The 15,711-nt window shown below is 42.6% G+C and overlaps 1 protein-coding gene across 8 annotated transcripts in view; it reads left to right on the top strand.

The window, feature by feature from the left end:
- SBF2 (SET binding factor 2) overlaps window positions 1-15,711 on the top strand; it is a 473,818-nt gene that overhangs the window by 356,334 nt on the left and 101,773 nt on the right. For all 8 annotated transcript variants that reach the window (XM_070626327.1, XM_070626330.1, XM_070626325.1 and 5 more), the window contains one exon: window positions 2,979-3,047. In XM_070626327.1, coding sequence (XP_070482428.1) covers window positions 2,979-3,047 — 69 coding nt within the window. The remainder of the gene's footprint in view (window positions 1-2,978; window positions 3,048-15,711) is intronic.

Genomic DNA, 15,711 nt, shown 5'->3' with positions numbered 1-15,711 from the left:
TTAAAATGATCTTTTGGTTGGAATTCTCTGAGAATATTTTTGATGATCTTCTATCATCATTTTTCCAAAATATATTTTCAACTTCTTTCTTTAAAAGTGTTCTTAGTCAAATTAAGTTTGGAAATGCTGCCTACCAAATTCCCTTCATCCAGTCACAGACCAAAACCCTGAGAAGTCCTATAGTTTTTAAAAAACAAGCAAACAAAAACACCTCATTCAGTTTTGTTTACCCAGCATTCCCCCAGTTTCCCCCCAAGTAACACTATGAATGCTCTATGAAACTAGTGTTTGCAGAAACCGTTTGAGAACACCCCTCTACACACCCCTGCAGAAACCTCTTGGGTGTGTTTCCTTGCATAACCTAGGAGTCTTCCTTGCAGAATCAAGCTTCTCTCTCCTAATATGTTGTGTTTGCTGTTATATTCAGGGATCTTGATGTTTAATGAATTCTATTTGTTTGTCCTTTATGGAAATGAGATATTTCCCTCAAATCAAGGGACCATCTTGACTACCAGCCATGTCTGAGAGACCTTGCTCTACCAGTGACCATTCTTTTTCATCTCTCTCCTCCCCTGGATTTTCCTCCTTAGTGAGTCCCTTCTAATTCTTATAGAATCAAAATATTCATCTGGTTCAGCTTTGCCAAGATTCATGAAACCGCCCATTTGGATGTCACAACTCCTCAAACAGCTGTCTTATTACCTCCCTTTCCTTTACAACTATGAACATTTACATTCAGGGCCTTTTGTTTTACTCTACTCACCTAACGCTAATCATGTCAGGTTCACCAGTGACCTCTATGCTCACAAGTTTCTTGGCTTTCTCTCAAGCTTCATTCTACTGAATTTCCTCTGAAGAATTCAGGACTCTCAGTCATTTCTTCTCTTGACATCTTTAATACTGCTCTCGCCTAATTTTCCTTTCCCGTCTTGATTTTCCCTTACTCCCTCTACATAAATATATGACTTTCCCAAGTTTCTATCCTTAGCTCCTTTTTCTCATTCCTCTCTCTACATGCATTTGTTCCTTTATTCATTCACTTATTCATGTATCCAGTAAATGTTTACTCAGTGTGATGAACTAATTAATTAGAAGCATTATTTTTAGAATAATATAGGAAGTTTGAGCCTATCTTTTAGTTATTGTTTTAAATTGGGTCAGAGAGTGTCAGCTATATGAGAATGGTTCTTTATTGCAGAGATTTGTCTTATCCAGAATTGTTTCAGTATTCTTTGGAGTTGAACATTCAGTGTATTCTGCAACTGTGTTTTTCAGAGCTGACAATGCCTAGAATTCAGTCGAGGACTCTTTCAACACAGAGTAATATCAAATGTACTCACGTTAGGCAAAGCTAGCATTAGAGGAGATGGCCACCTTTGGGCCATGATTTGTGAAAGAAAGTTTCCTCCTTTCTTTCCTCAAGTCAGTGCTACACCCTCCCGACTCCCACCCCCAGCCCTGCCAAGCCTCAGTAGTGTTTTGAAATAGGCCAAGATTGTCTATAGTGTTTTTTCACTCTGCCTTCTGACCATTCCTCCTATTTTCTACGAGTCTTGTCCCTGAGACCAGTGACCTTATGCAGCAGTAAGCCACCTCCTGCTCTGCTGTTGAGGCCTGTTCCGTCTGACCTCGCTCTCTCACACTCCAAAATTAGTGCTGGAGGCTCAAAAAACTCCTATTCTCCACCACAAGAATAGGAGGAAAGCAATCAACTACAAAAGGCAGTGTCTAGAGGAAAAAGCACCACGCTGATAGGTGGATAAATCCAAATTCCTGTACTGGCTCTATGCCTGACTTCTAGCCTTTCTTTCTCATCTGAAAAGTGGGAATTGCCTTAATTGATTATCAAAGGCCCCAGTTCTATGAGTTTAAAATCAACTCATACAAAAATATGAATAATTGATGGCTGGTGAATTTGCATTTTGATGGAGATAGTTACATTGTCTAAGGTTGGGGCTGTAATTATTATACCTGACCCTCTAAGCAGAAGGTCAGTTTCAGCTTTTGCTGCCCTTGGGCATTGTTCCAGATCCTGGCCTCTCTATGGCTCACATTGTGCCCCACTGCCAGACAGAGGAAAAACTGGTTAATATAACTGTATACAAATACTCACTTAGCATAATGTCCTCAAGGCTCATCCATGTTGTAGCATGTGTCAGAATGTCCTTCCCTTTTGAAGCTGAGTAGTATTCCAGTGTGTGTGTGTGTGTGTGTCTGACATTTTGTTTTCATCCGTTGGGTTGCTTTTACCTTTTGGCTATTATGAATAATACCTCTTTGAACATGAATCTATAAATATCTATTTAAGTCACCGTTTTGGATGTATACCCAGAAGTAGAATTGCTAGATCATATGGTAATTCTATCTGCCAATTTTTGAGGAACTGCCATACTGTTTACCTAGTAGCTGCACCACTGCACACTCCCACTGAGATTTTCTGACTATCCCATTCCCCAGCAACATTTCAGCCAATAAATTTTGGCATCAGTGATATTTTTTGCCTGATCAGTAACAAAATACCCTTTGTATGTAACACTAAGAGAGAAAAAAATATTTCCCATCTATTATTAGGTGTGTCCCAGTCTCAGAGAAGTTAAAATGTGAAAAAAATATGTATCTTAGACTCTGTGAAATACAGTAGTTACATATACTAAAACCCCCTCTAAAACTTTTTTTGTATAAATTAGACAGCTTTTAACACAGTCTTTCTAACACTGGAAAGTAAAGGTAGCTGCTCACCCATAGTGTATGAAAATATCTTTCTCAAATGTATTTTATCTTGTTTGTGAAAGAACGTGCTTCAGGGATAGTTTGGGGGTTGTTTTTCAAACTTACCTAACGAAGCCTTCGTGACAATTTCAAATAAAAGTAAAAACACCATAGGACAATAAAAAATGTATCCTAGATTTTTGTTTCCATAAATTTGTGATTTCTGGTAAATGTCCTAATAATGCTTATTTCTCTTTGTTTTGTCTAAGGATTGTTCAAGTTTAGAAGAATATAACATTGCTGCAGCGTTACTCCCTTTGACGAGTGCTTTCTATAGGGTAAGTTTCACTGGTCTACACATGAGCTCATATGATTTACATAAATGTATTCAGTTTGATTTGTCATGGAACTACATGAATCTTGTCTCTTTAGTATATCTAAGACATATCTGTGGTTATATATATTATAACATTGCATACTATGTGTAAAAAATTTAATACATAATGTTAAATCATCTCATAAGATAGAATCCCACCCATTCCGTCCCAGCTTTGTTTTTCTTTACAGCACTTTATAACACCTGAAATTATGTTATGTATTGATTTGTTTACATTTGACTATTTTTTCCCACCACAGAAAGTAAACTCCATGAGGTTGGGATATTGTGTCTTATTCGCTGCTGTATCCCAATGTCAGTCAGTAAATATTTGTTGAATGAACAAACTAAATAAATAAATGGGGGCAGAAATTAGAGTCTAACCTCATTGGCAACTTCTATGAACCTTCTGAAAATTTTCTGAAATGTTCAGTAACTTTCTTAATTCTGTCATTTATTACCATTCTCCTATCCATACCTTTTCATAAAGAGATTAGTTCTTATGGCAAACAAATCCAGCAGATTCTTCTTATTCTCTCTTTCCTATGAAGGACTTGTAAGGAATTAAATAGCCACACTCGGAACAGCTCATTTAATGTATCCTTCTGAAATGTGCAGTAAGAAAGAACAAACTTGTGGAGCCAGGCTGGCTCACTATTCAGCCACACACAGGTAGCTTTAGGAGGCCCAGGACTTCAAGAAAGGTGGTATGGAACGGCTTCTGGCTTAAGCAACTCCATGTTTCAAGGGCTCTAAGTCAGGGCAGCTTATTAAGTATTTCCAGATCTGTTTCAATAGAGAACGAGGCGCCGGATGAAGGGTGTCAGGTAGAGTCCGAGCTATGAAATGATCCATGCCCTTAGAAGCTGGCAGTGTTCTCTTCTTTTTGTCCTGCCCATCCTTTTTGTTTCATCCACTGTTTTTAATTGATGAGGCCTAGCTACCTTCCTGCATCTACTAGGCGCCCAATAAATATTTATTGATAAGCCCAGTTTTTTAAAAACTTTACTTCAAATAGTCTGTTCATAGGCTCTGAGTTAAAGCTCTTAACCCAAAAGTTCTCCATAATCAGGATCTCTGTCTCTGCTGTTAAGTCACTGCATTTCCATCTTTCTTCCTACTTACCTTCCCATCCCCTTCTAAAACAGAAAGTGGAATTTATGAGGTTCACACTTCTGAGAACCGGCAAGTCATACTAAGCATGCTCAGGAAACAAGGACAAATCTCAAAAATATCAAACAAATGAATTTTGGGTTTAGAACCTAATGACAACTGACCAGAGCTTGAGCATCATCTTTTGGTCTTCTCTCCCCAGCTTAAGCCCAGCTCCAGGCCCACTGCACTTTTTCTTCAATGCATACGTATTAATCTTCTCTGAACTCCCTAGTCCCTCATCTTATTCCTCTGCTAGCGTGGAGAACACTGTTACAAAATAGGCCAGGCTCTCCTGGATCCTAAGCCACCTAGGAAGTTTATCTCCACATCAGAGTAGCCAGAAAACTCAGTCCTATATCTAGCAACCTTCATATGGTCTCTCACATGGGCACTTGTTAAAATGGCATTTAAAATCTTTCCCACTTTCAACATCTGAGGTATTTTTTAAACTTAAATATTATGTAGAAATATATAAGAAGAAACAGGGAAAATAAGAGTTGGTAGTAGAAACTCAGTTGCTCAAGTGACCCAAATCAGTTATGATTTTGTGTGAGTGTGTGTGAGAGAAAGAGTGGCCTTGAGCTAACATCTATTGCCAATCCTCCTCTTTTTGCTTGAGGAAGATTGTCACTGAGCCAACATCTGTGTCAGTCTTCCTGTATTTTGTGTGGAATGCTGCCTCAACGTGGCTTGACGAGCAGTGCTAGACCTGCACCCGGGATCCAAACCTGTGAACCCCAGGCCATCAAAGTAGAGCGTGCTAACTTAACCGCTATGCCACCAGGCTGGCCCCATGATTTTTTTTTAACTGGATCATATTAACCCTTTTACAATGTATATTCCTGAGAGTTTGATCCTGATAGCAGAAGCACCATGAGTGATATACGAAGTGAGGGATTTATTGTAAGGACCAGCCCCTACACTGTATGGAAGCTGGGGAAGAAGTTTATGGAAGGCTTTGCATTAGGGTCTACCTGTGGGTCTGGAGTCTCTGTAGGTCATGAGGACAGCAGTCAGGAAGAAAATCTGGACATGGCGCAGGAAAGAACTAGAACAAACTGTATATCTCTTACTTCTTCCAACCTCGACAATGCTGATGACCTACAAAGGAAGCGGCACTGTTGGCCACGGAGCTACGCTTTCACCTGGCCCTGGACTAGGAGAAGCTGAAGGAAGAGATCTGGCAGGAACGGGAGGAATTGTGAACTTAGTTCCTTCCCCACATCAACAAGATGAGCCCACAGATCAGTGAGAAAGTGTATGAGCTACAGTGGCACCTGGCATCCTAGACCAACCTTCAGCGTGTAATGACTGCTGCTTCATTTTTGCCTTCCAAATCTTGGGCAAATTTCTCTTGTGGCCAACCCTCGCCTGGAGCCATAGAGGGAAGAGAAGTCTGGGAAATGTAATTCCAGCTTAGCTCAGTTTACACAATACAAGACCATCACGCTGTGTTTTTTAGTTTTATGGGAGTTTTTAATGCAATTGGTTAACTTGTTGGGCTAAATGCCATGCTGTTTCTCTGTATTATCAAAATTAGTAATTCAAACTTATGTTTTAGGGGTGGGCTTATGGATTTAATTCTTTGTTGTTGGCTTGGTTTGATTTGGTTTGGTTTGTTTTGGTTTGATTTGGTTTGAGTGTGAATTAGTCAAAGTCCGGTTTGGAGCCAGAAACCATACCAGTAATATGAGCAGGGAAATTTTACTCAGAGTTGTTTTTTTTTTTTTTTTAAAAGATTGGCACCTGAGCTAATAACTGTTACCAATCTTTTTTTTCTTTTCTGCTTTTTCTCCCCAAATCCCCCCAGTACATAGTTGCATATTTTAGCTGTGGGTCCTTCTAGTTGTGGCATATGGGACACTGCCTCAGCGTGGCTTGATGAGTGGTGCCATGTCCGCACCCAGGATCCGAACCAGTGAAACCCTGGGCTGCGGAAGCAGAGCACACGAACATGGCCACGGGCCTGGTCCCAGAAGGAGTTAATAGTAGCAGGGGATTAGCTACTAAGAAGTGAAAAAAATTCTAAAGAGTGCAGGAATAGCAGGTATAGGGAGCAACTACTACCTCTCAGGCTCAGGCAGCGTACCCAAGAAAGGAGAAAAGTTGGAAGAGGGCTCCTCCCCAACAAGACTGAGATTCAGACCTTGTTGCAGAGGAGTTAATGTGGCCACTGGATGGTACGGAAATTTACTGAGGTGCCACAGACCAGGGCTGGCAAGCAGGAAACTGCCTGCTGACGAGACTTGCTGGGAATGCACTCACTAGAGTGCCTGTGAAACTCGATCGGAAGCACTGTCTAGAGGACCACTGAAACTTGGTAAACAGTGAGCACCTCTGGGTGTCCCACACACCACCGGCAGTTGCATGCCACAGGAGCAAGAAGGAAAAAGCACACCAGAACCAGGGAAAGAAACCACTTTCAACTGCAAGGTCCCTTCAGCACCCCTTACTGACAAAGCTTAACATTGTGCCAGCTGGCAAGGGAGAAATGTTTCCAAGTCCAGCTCCAGCACCACAAAGCAGGGCAAAGAAAGGCAGATTTGGAAGAAAGAGGCACTACATCAGTAACCAACGCAGAGGGGTTAGGGAGCATGAGCAGAGAGCATGCTGATTCTAAGATACTTGCTAAATTTCTTTCTAATGGGAGGTTATTTCTGGTTTGTTAATTCAGGAAAATTCTGTAGATGTTTTGCATTATCCTGGCCACAGATTGCAAATGAACCTTCCTCATACTATTCAGCCAGTACAAACTCCTGGGCCTTGCTCAGCATTTCTTCAGAGAATGGACACAGGTGTTTGTCTTGTTTAAACTTACTTTGAAAATATTTGTAATGACATTTATTAGTCTTTTTTTTTCCAACATAACAAAAGTTTACTGAGAATCTCAATATACAAAGTTACTGTGCCAGGCCACGTCATGGGCAATGATGTGAATACAACGTTGACCCGGCCACTTGGAGCTTACGTTAATCTTTCTAATACAATAAAGAATAAACAAAAAGCTCAACTGGTGCACAGTTCTGTCAACTAGATGGACATTTTCTTAAATAAAAGTAAATGTATATATGGTTAGAAAATTCAGATAGTACAGAAAGATATAAAATGCAAAATAAACGCTCTCTTTCCCACCTCTACTCCATATCCTCTGACAGTTGACTTCTTCTGGGGGATAAAAAGTAATGGATCATTGCCAGCATAAACAGATAAAATTATCTTTAAAAAAAAACTAAAGTACTGAAACCATTCACACTGTTTTCTCACCTTGCTTTTTTTACTTAATAGTATATCTTAGAGACCCTTCCATACACCTAATTAGCTATACAGCGCATATCCCTAATTATTTTTAATGACTGCATATATATTTTCTTTTTAATGAAAGGGTAGTATATATATACTTACCATTCTCATAAGAGCAGACTATTTCATTGGCCCAGATAAAACGTGATGTTTACCTTTTAGAGCTTTACTTATTGTGTAAAACTACCCAAAATATTCTACTTGTAACATTATCTACCTTAGGTCCTTGGGAATTTATTATACCACAGCCACCACAAATTTAGGGTTTTCTCCCCTATATTTAGTCCATGCCAGATAGTTTTGAACAGGACCAAATTTCAGAGATCTTTTGGCATGGACCAAATGTCTCTATGGATGTTTGGGACAGGACTCAAGATGACCAGATTTCAAGGACCTTTTGGTGTGGACCAAATGTCTTTTGGACATTTTGAGCAAGACCAAATGTCCTACAAGGCCCTATTTACCTTAAATTCAAGCACCCTGAAGAGACACCTTCCCAAATTCCAAAGATCTCCAACATGCACATGGCACTCCGAGGATGTTTTATAGATCATGATAGGTCTTACTTCAGCATAGGAGCATTATTGAGGCGCTCATTCTCAGTAGAAATAGATTTGTTTCCGAACTCAGTGAGTTTGTCTCTTGGTGAGTACAGAGCCAAAAAGCACGACCAAGGCTAAAGTGGGTGAAGAAAAAGTTTATTGTTACTTAAGTGATGGGGATAGCTCCCAAAGTAGTGTCCCCAAGAGCCTAGTGCCAGTGGAGACTTTATACACAAGAGTGCAAAGGATGTGTTACAACTGTGTAACAACTGGGCTCAATCAGGGCACATGTGCAGGTGATTACATAACAAGTTCAAGGTACCGTTACATAACAAGTTCAATGTAACATGCCATTGCATAAGGAGATCAAGGTACCATTACATAACAGGTTCAGTGCAGTGTGCCATTACATAACAAACTCAGGGAATATGTTGTTACATAACAGGTCCATGGTAACTTTTGAACACTTGGAGCTGGAGCAATTTGCAGGGGTCTTGCTGCTACCTTGTGTTTCACCGTAAGATGGGAACATCTGCAAAAACGGGGACATCAACTTCTGAAAAACAGCACGTTGTCTGGAAATCATTTGACAGACGATGTTAGTTATTTATCAGATTCTTAGTAACCCTTTCCTTGCCTGGTTCCCAGTCACAAATTCCACCCTGAGATATTTTATTCCTCATTCTTGAGGGATAAGTTATGGCATTCAGCCTTCCGTAACTACTTCCTGCCGATCAGGCTCATTGTTAAGGGAGTTACAGGAGTAAACACTCATGCTGCCAGGCTAAGTTTCAGGGCTGTCTAAGGAGTTCTGCAATGGTTGGTACCATCGCAGAACCATCACTTGTAATTTGAATTATTCCAACCGCGAACTAACAAATCTAACTAACATCGTAAAGATGCATGAGCCAAAAAGTAGTGGTAACAGCAGTACAAGGAGGCCTATCAAAGGCAAGAACCAGGTTGCAGAGGAGATGGCCTTTTTTACAGTGTCCCATACCTCAGTGGCTATACTACTTTTCTGGTTAAAGGTGTGTGGCCATGTAGCTTGGTAACATATTTTCTTAATATTCACTTTACCTTCTCCTGATGTATTCACCCATGTACAGCATGAAGTATTAGTCACTGCACATATACCTTCTTGCTCAGCCAGTAGATAATCTAAGGCCATTCTATTGGCCAGCACCACATTGGCTAGTGAATCTAGGTATACTCGTATGTTGTGGAGTGCATTTCCTGTATTACTGGCCAATGTTTCAGGAGATTTAGTTAGGTTCCTTAGGGTCACTTCATGGTATGTGAATCTTCCCCAGGGTCCGGCCAGTCCTACTGGTAATCCAGTTCCTGCCAAGATCAATCCAATAGCCCTTTTCTCTCTGGGATAATGTTGGGTGTGCTTGCTTATTGTTATACCTGTGAGACCCATCATTCCCATTGTACATTGTCCCACATAATGTACATTATCTAAGCACGGATGGGCTATTGCAAGGAGTGGGGAAAGGAAGACAGCAGAAGGGGAATGATAGTCAGGGAGCCTATGGTGTGGGGAGCCACGGAGGAAGACATATCCTGGAAGTGCACAGGCCCATCGGGGTGTGGTACTGTTAAACCAGCTGAGTAGTGTAATGCCCCAACCGGAGGCATTGTCTGTGCAACTGGGAGATAATGGTCCCCCACGAGTTGTTATATTTTATGGGGCCTATGGGTACCCTTCCAGCTACCCAAGAAGACAGGTAAGTAAGCTCTCAGTATCTAAGGGGCTTTTGCCTTTGTATTCCTGTCCAAAGTTTGCAGTGGTTTAGAAAGTTTTCCCTCGGGCTTTTTATATACCTTTCAGTTTTGGGGCACCAATGAGTTTCATTTGGGCTGCAGTATTGGATAATATTAGAAGTGGTGGGTTAGAGGCTGGCCCAGTGGTGCGCACGTTCCGCTTCAGCGGCCTGGAGTTGGCCACTTCGGATCCTTGGTGAGGACATGGCCCCGCTTGGCACGCCATGCTGTGGTAGGCGTCCCACATATAAAGTAGAAGAAGATGGGCACAGGGGCTGGCCCCGTGGCCGAGTGGTTAAGTTCGCGCGCTCCGCTGCAGGCGGCCCAGTGTTTCATCAGTTCAAATCCTGGGCGCGGACATGGCACTGCTCATCAGACCACGCTGAGGCAGCGTCCCACATGCCACAACTAGAAGAACCTACAACGAAGAATACACAACTATGTACCGGGGGGCTTTGGGGAGAAAAAGGAAAAAATAAAATCTTTAAAAAAAAATAAAAAAAAAAAAAGAAGATGGGCACAGATGTTAGCTCAGGGCCAGGCTTCCTCAGCAAAAAGAGGAGGATTGGCAGCAGTTAGCTCAGGGCTAATCTTCCTCAAAAAAGAAAAGGGGCGGGGATAGGTTATATAGAGGATTGGTTTATGTTGCCCTTTGCTGGTAAACATCAATGACAGGTTTCACTGATTGAAGTGCAGTTCAGATACCTTACCCCCTCATGACTAGAGTGATTTGTTACTGGGATAAGATTTAAACAATTTAGTTTTATACCTGAAGAGCCCAACTCTACTGCAAGAGAAGGGGGTCCACTAAAAGCCTTTGGGGCCCTTCAAAAAGGCTAATGTTGGGTTCTGATTCTATAGGATAAGCAACAGCCCATCCACTTTTGGTTTGAGGGCACTTATGGCATGTCCAGCATTGGGACAATCCATTACCCTTTGCTGTGATTCTAGAAAGGTTTACTCTTGCATTAGTTTCCCAGGGAGTTAAGGGGGCCTGTATTAATGTCCCTTGTGAATAAAGATAGATAAGGATACAAGCTATAATATAACCAGTAGATTTAGGCATTAGTTATTTCTGGATCCTTGGCACCCTTCCGGAACAGGAACTTCAAGTGTGATATTAGTTTGCAGGAATAGGAATCAGTGGGAATGGTGACAGTTTCCAGTTCTTGAGCTTGTTCAAGCCAAGTGTGGTGGATCCAAGGGGTCACACCTTGCAATTTAAAAGAAGAATGAGTGGTTAGTAAGATCAAATAGGGCCCTGTCCAAATGGGGTTAAGCTGGTCCTTGGGGCACCTAGACTTCCAGGTTTTCAAGTATACCCATTCCCCTGGCTCATAGGGAAGAAGCTTTATTCCTGTAGGAGAAGGAAGATTCATATTGACATGTTTATGATGGTTAGACATCACTTGCCGTAGGTTGATTATGTGCTTTACAGCTGATTTGATCTCTTTGTCAGGATGCATTATTAAACCTGTATCACCCAGAAAGGCCCTTCCATATAACATTTCAAAAGGACTTAACTTGAGTTTTCCTTTCGGAGGAGCACTGAATCAGGTCAAGGCAATGGGCAAAAGCTTCAGCCAGTTGTCCTGTGCCTCTTGGCAGAGTTTGGCCAAAGTGACCTTCAGGGTATGGTTGGTTCTTTCAGTTTTCCCTGAAGATTGAGGTCTCCAAGCTGCATGCTGTTTCCATTGTATTCCCAGTGTTTGAGAGACTCTGGCAACTACTTTTGATATGAAGGCCAGGCCATTGTCACTTTGGACTGTCCTAGGCAGTCCAAACCTTAGGATGATTTCTTTTATCAGTCCTTGTATCACTTCCCCTGCTTTTTCTGTTCTACAAGGAAAGACTCCAACCCATACAGTAAAGGTGTCTACAAAAGCCAAGAGATACGAGAATCCTTCTGGTGCAATTGGCATAACCATAAAGCCTACCTGCCAGACTTTCCGCAGCAAGCTTCCCCTGGACTGTATGGCTCTTGCCACAGGTGGTATTGGTGGCCTGGTGTGTACATTATTTTGTTGGCAGTGTACACGTTGCTCTGTTATCTATTATCTCCTTTAAACATGGAGTTCTCATTATGCCCAGAAGCCAGTTGTACAAGGTTTCCTTTCCATAGCAAGTGGAATTGTGAGCAAACTTAATTATTGCCCAGGCTGTATTTTTAGGCAACCAGACCTTTCCTTTGCTGTCCATCATCCACCCCCTGATATAGGAGACATTGGAGGTCAGCCCTCTTAGCTATCTCTATTTCTTCTGGAGTGTATTTGGGGGTGAATTTGTAGAGAGGTGAAGAGGGAATGAGGCCAGTTGGAAAACCTCCTCTGTTAAAGCTGCTTGTTTGGCGGCTGCATCAGCCAAATGGTTTCCCCTCATCACTCTTGATTCTCCCTTCTGAAGCCCTTTGCAGTGTCCTACCCTGGCCTCCTTTGGTTCGTTGACTGCTGAATGCAGCCTGAGAATTTCCCTTCCATATTTAATTTCTTTACTGTCATCTGACAAAAGACCTCTTTCTTTCCGGATAGCCCCGTGGGCATGAATAACAGAGAAGGCATGTTTGGAATGAGTATAGATAATTAAAATGTTTTCTTTCCCCCGATTCTAATGCCTTTGTCAGGGCAGTGAGTTCTGCCTTTTGTGCTGATGTTCCTGGGGAGAGCACCTCTGCTTCTATGGTGGTGGAGGAAAACACGACATAGCCTGCTAGACGCTGACCATTAACAGCCAAACTGCTTCCATCCACAAACCACGCTTCCTCTGCATTCTGCAAAGGGTCACTCTGGAGGTCTCTCCTGCTTGAATATATCCAATCCACTAGCTCAGAACAATGTACCAGACGCTCCTGTTATACAGGAAACAAAGTGGCTGGATTTAGGACCTGGCAAGACTTTAAGAGTAGCTGAGGATTATCCAGCAGAGTCACCTCATACTGCAACATTCTGCCACTCGTGAGCCAGTGGTGTCCTCTCATTTTCAAAACACTTGAAACCTCATGTGGGGGCTGCACAGTTAGGGGTTATCCCATCGTGAGTTTTTCTGCCTCTAATTAACAGGCAGGTGGCTGCCACGGCAGCCCACAGACACAGTGGCCAGCCCCGGGACACAGTATCCAATTATTTTGAAAAATAGGCCACCACTCTCTTAAGAGGCCCAAGCATCTGAGTTAATACTCCTAAGGCCACTCCTTGTTTTTCATGCACATATACATCAAAAGGTTTAATTAAATCAGGTAAACCCAAAGCACGAGCATCATCAAGAGCTCCTTTAGTCTTTGGAAAGCCTGTTCACGTTGCTTGTCCCACTCAAAGGGATCAGTTTCTTGCCGCTGCAACTTATCAAATAGAAGTTTTGCTATTAATCCAAAATTGGGAATCCAAATGCAGCAGAAACCTGCCGTTCCCAGAAACCCTCATAACTGTTTCCTAGTGATTGGAGGGGCCAGTTGGTAAATGGCTAATTTTCTTTCTTGGGGAAGGCTGCATTGACCTTGTAAAATTATGAACCCCAAATACTTAACAGTTGCCTTAGATATTTGTGCCTTTTCTATAGAGACATTATAACCCCTTTCAGCTAAAAAGTTCAGAACCACAATTGTGTTCCTGTTGAAAGTCCTCCTTTGTGGGGCTGGCAATAAGGATGTCACCTACATATTGCAATAAAGTCCCACAGCTTAATTTTAAGTCTCTTAAGTCTCTACTCAGGACTTCTCCAGAAATGGTTGGGGAATTTTTAAATCCTTGCGGCAACACAAGCCAACAACATTGCTGTTTTTGATGAGTCTCAGGATCCTCCCATTCAAAAGCGACTAATTCCTGAGACTCGGGGTCCAAAGGGATGTAGAAGAAATCATCCTCTTTAGGTCCAGAAGGTGTTATATTTACTGTCTCCAGGCAAGTTTGCTAGGAGGGTATATGTGTTCGGGACCAGTGGGTGAATGTCTCCAACAGCCTCATTTACAGCTCTGAGGTCTTGTAGAAACCAATATTCTCCCATCCTGGGTTTCTTTTCTTTTCTTTCTTTCCTTTTTTTTTTTTTTTTTTTTTGGTGAGGAAGATTGGCCCTTAGCTAGCATCTGTTCCCAGTCGTCCTCTTTTTTGGCTTGAGGAAGATTGTCCCTGACCTAACATCTGTGCCAGTCTTCGTCTATTTTGTATGTGGAATGCCAGCCACAGCATGGCTTGATAAGCAGTGTGTAGGTCCACACCTGGGATCCAAACCTGTGAACCCTGGGCCACTGAAGCAGAGCACGTGAACTTAATCACTATGCTACCGGGCTGGCCCCCCATCCCAGGTTTCTTAATAGGCAGGATGGGGATGTTGCAGGGAGATCTGCAAGGCCTTATTAATCCTTGCCTTCAAAGAACAAGAATTGAAGAGAAATTTAGTACACAAAAATATTTTCACTTTAAAAAATAGAACAAGAATTCCTGTTTAATACAAGCAGAATCCCTGCTAAAGCCTCAGGGTTTAGAGGGTATTGTTTTACTCAAAGCCAATGGTCACTCTGCTTCAAGTCTGCCCTAACAAGCTGGGCGTTAACAGCCGGTCCCACCTGCCCTTGTGCCCAGAGGTTGGGATCAGCCTGAGTTAAAACATTTTCTGGAATGACCTCAGCCGGTTTGGTCCACTCATGAAGGAGTGCCATAAATTCCACTCTTCTGTTCTGAGGAACCTGAATTTCTGTTTTGTCCTGCTGGAGACTTCTGGTGGCCCCTAACTTTGCTAACAGATCCATCCCCAGCAAGAGAATTGGACACTCTCGAGCTTATAAAAAAGTGTTTTAACACTTGGGAGCCTATTTCACAGGTCAGAGGCTCTAGCAAACACTTTGTTTCTCCTTTTCCTGATGCCACCTTTATATTAACATTACCTCTTGGACAGAGTGCCATTTTTGTGGTCAAAACAGAGTATGAGGCTCCCATATGGATCAGGAATTCAGTTTCCTCTCCTGCAATATCTAAAGTAACCTGGGCCTCCTCAGAGGAGGTTTCGAGAGCTGAGCGGGAGCCGCTCGGCCTCTGTCATCCTCTCCGGTCAAGGATAGCTGGAAGGAAGTGGACTTGTCCAGCCCCTTCCCTCTCTCGGGATGGTTTGGGCAGTCCCTCTTGCAGTGTCCTTCCTGCCTGCAGTAAGCACACTGACCAGGCCCAGGCCCTACAGGCACCTTTTTGGTCCCATACTGGGGGCCGTGGGCGCTCACCTGTGGCGATTTCTTCCTTCCTCTTTGGTTACCTGGGAAAGACTGCAACGCCACTGCTAAGAAGGCTGCTTGCCTTTTCATCTTCTCTTCTTTTTCTCTTCTGCCACATCTCCCTTGTTAAAGACCTTAAAGGCAATCTCCACCAATTGGGAGAGGTTGGTCTCAGGACCAGTGACCAATTTCAGGGGTTTCCTCCGGATATCAGGGACACTCTGAGATATGAAATAGGTTCCTAGCACCAGGTGGCTACCTTCACCCTCAGGGTTCCAGGGAGTATATTTGTGAAGACATTCCCTCAGTGTTTGCATAAATGCTGACAGATTCTTAACTGGCCTTTGCTGAATTTCCCTTAATTTGTTCCAGTTAACAGGAGGTTTTCCCGCTGCCTGCATCCCCTTCAAGAGCATATTTCTATAGTGCTCTAAGGCGGTCTTGTCCCCTGTTCTATTGGGGTCCCAGTCTGGATCTGTGGCGGGCACTCACTGTTTAGCCAGTCACCAAATCTGGTAATTGGGCTGATTGGCATATTGTTTATCTGCCACTTTTGGGGCCTCAGCTAAAACTGCCGCTTTTTCTTCTCCAGTGAGGAGGGTTGACAGGAGAGTCTATGTATCAGCCCAAGTGGGGTTGTAAGTAGAGCATATCCCCTCATTAAA

Source organism: Equus przewalskii, chromosome 6, assembly GCF_037783145.1.
Source record: "Equus przewalskii isolate Varuska chromosome 6, EquPr2, whole genome shotgun sequence".
NCBI classification, from domain to species: domain Eukaryota; kingdom Metazoa; phylum Chordata; class Mammalia; order Perissodactyla; family Equidae; genus Equus; species Equus przewalskii.
Note: the sequence above shows the minus strand (reverse complement) of the source record. Positions and strands in the feature narration are given on the sequence as shown.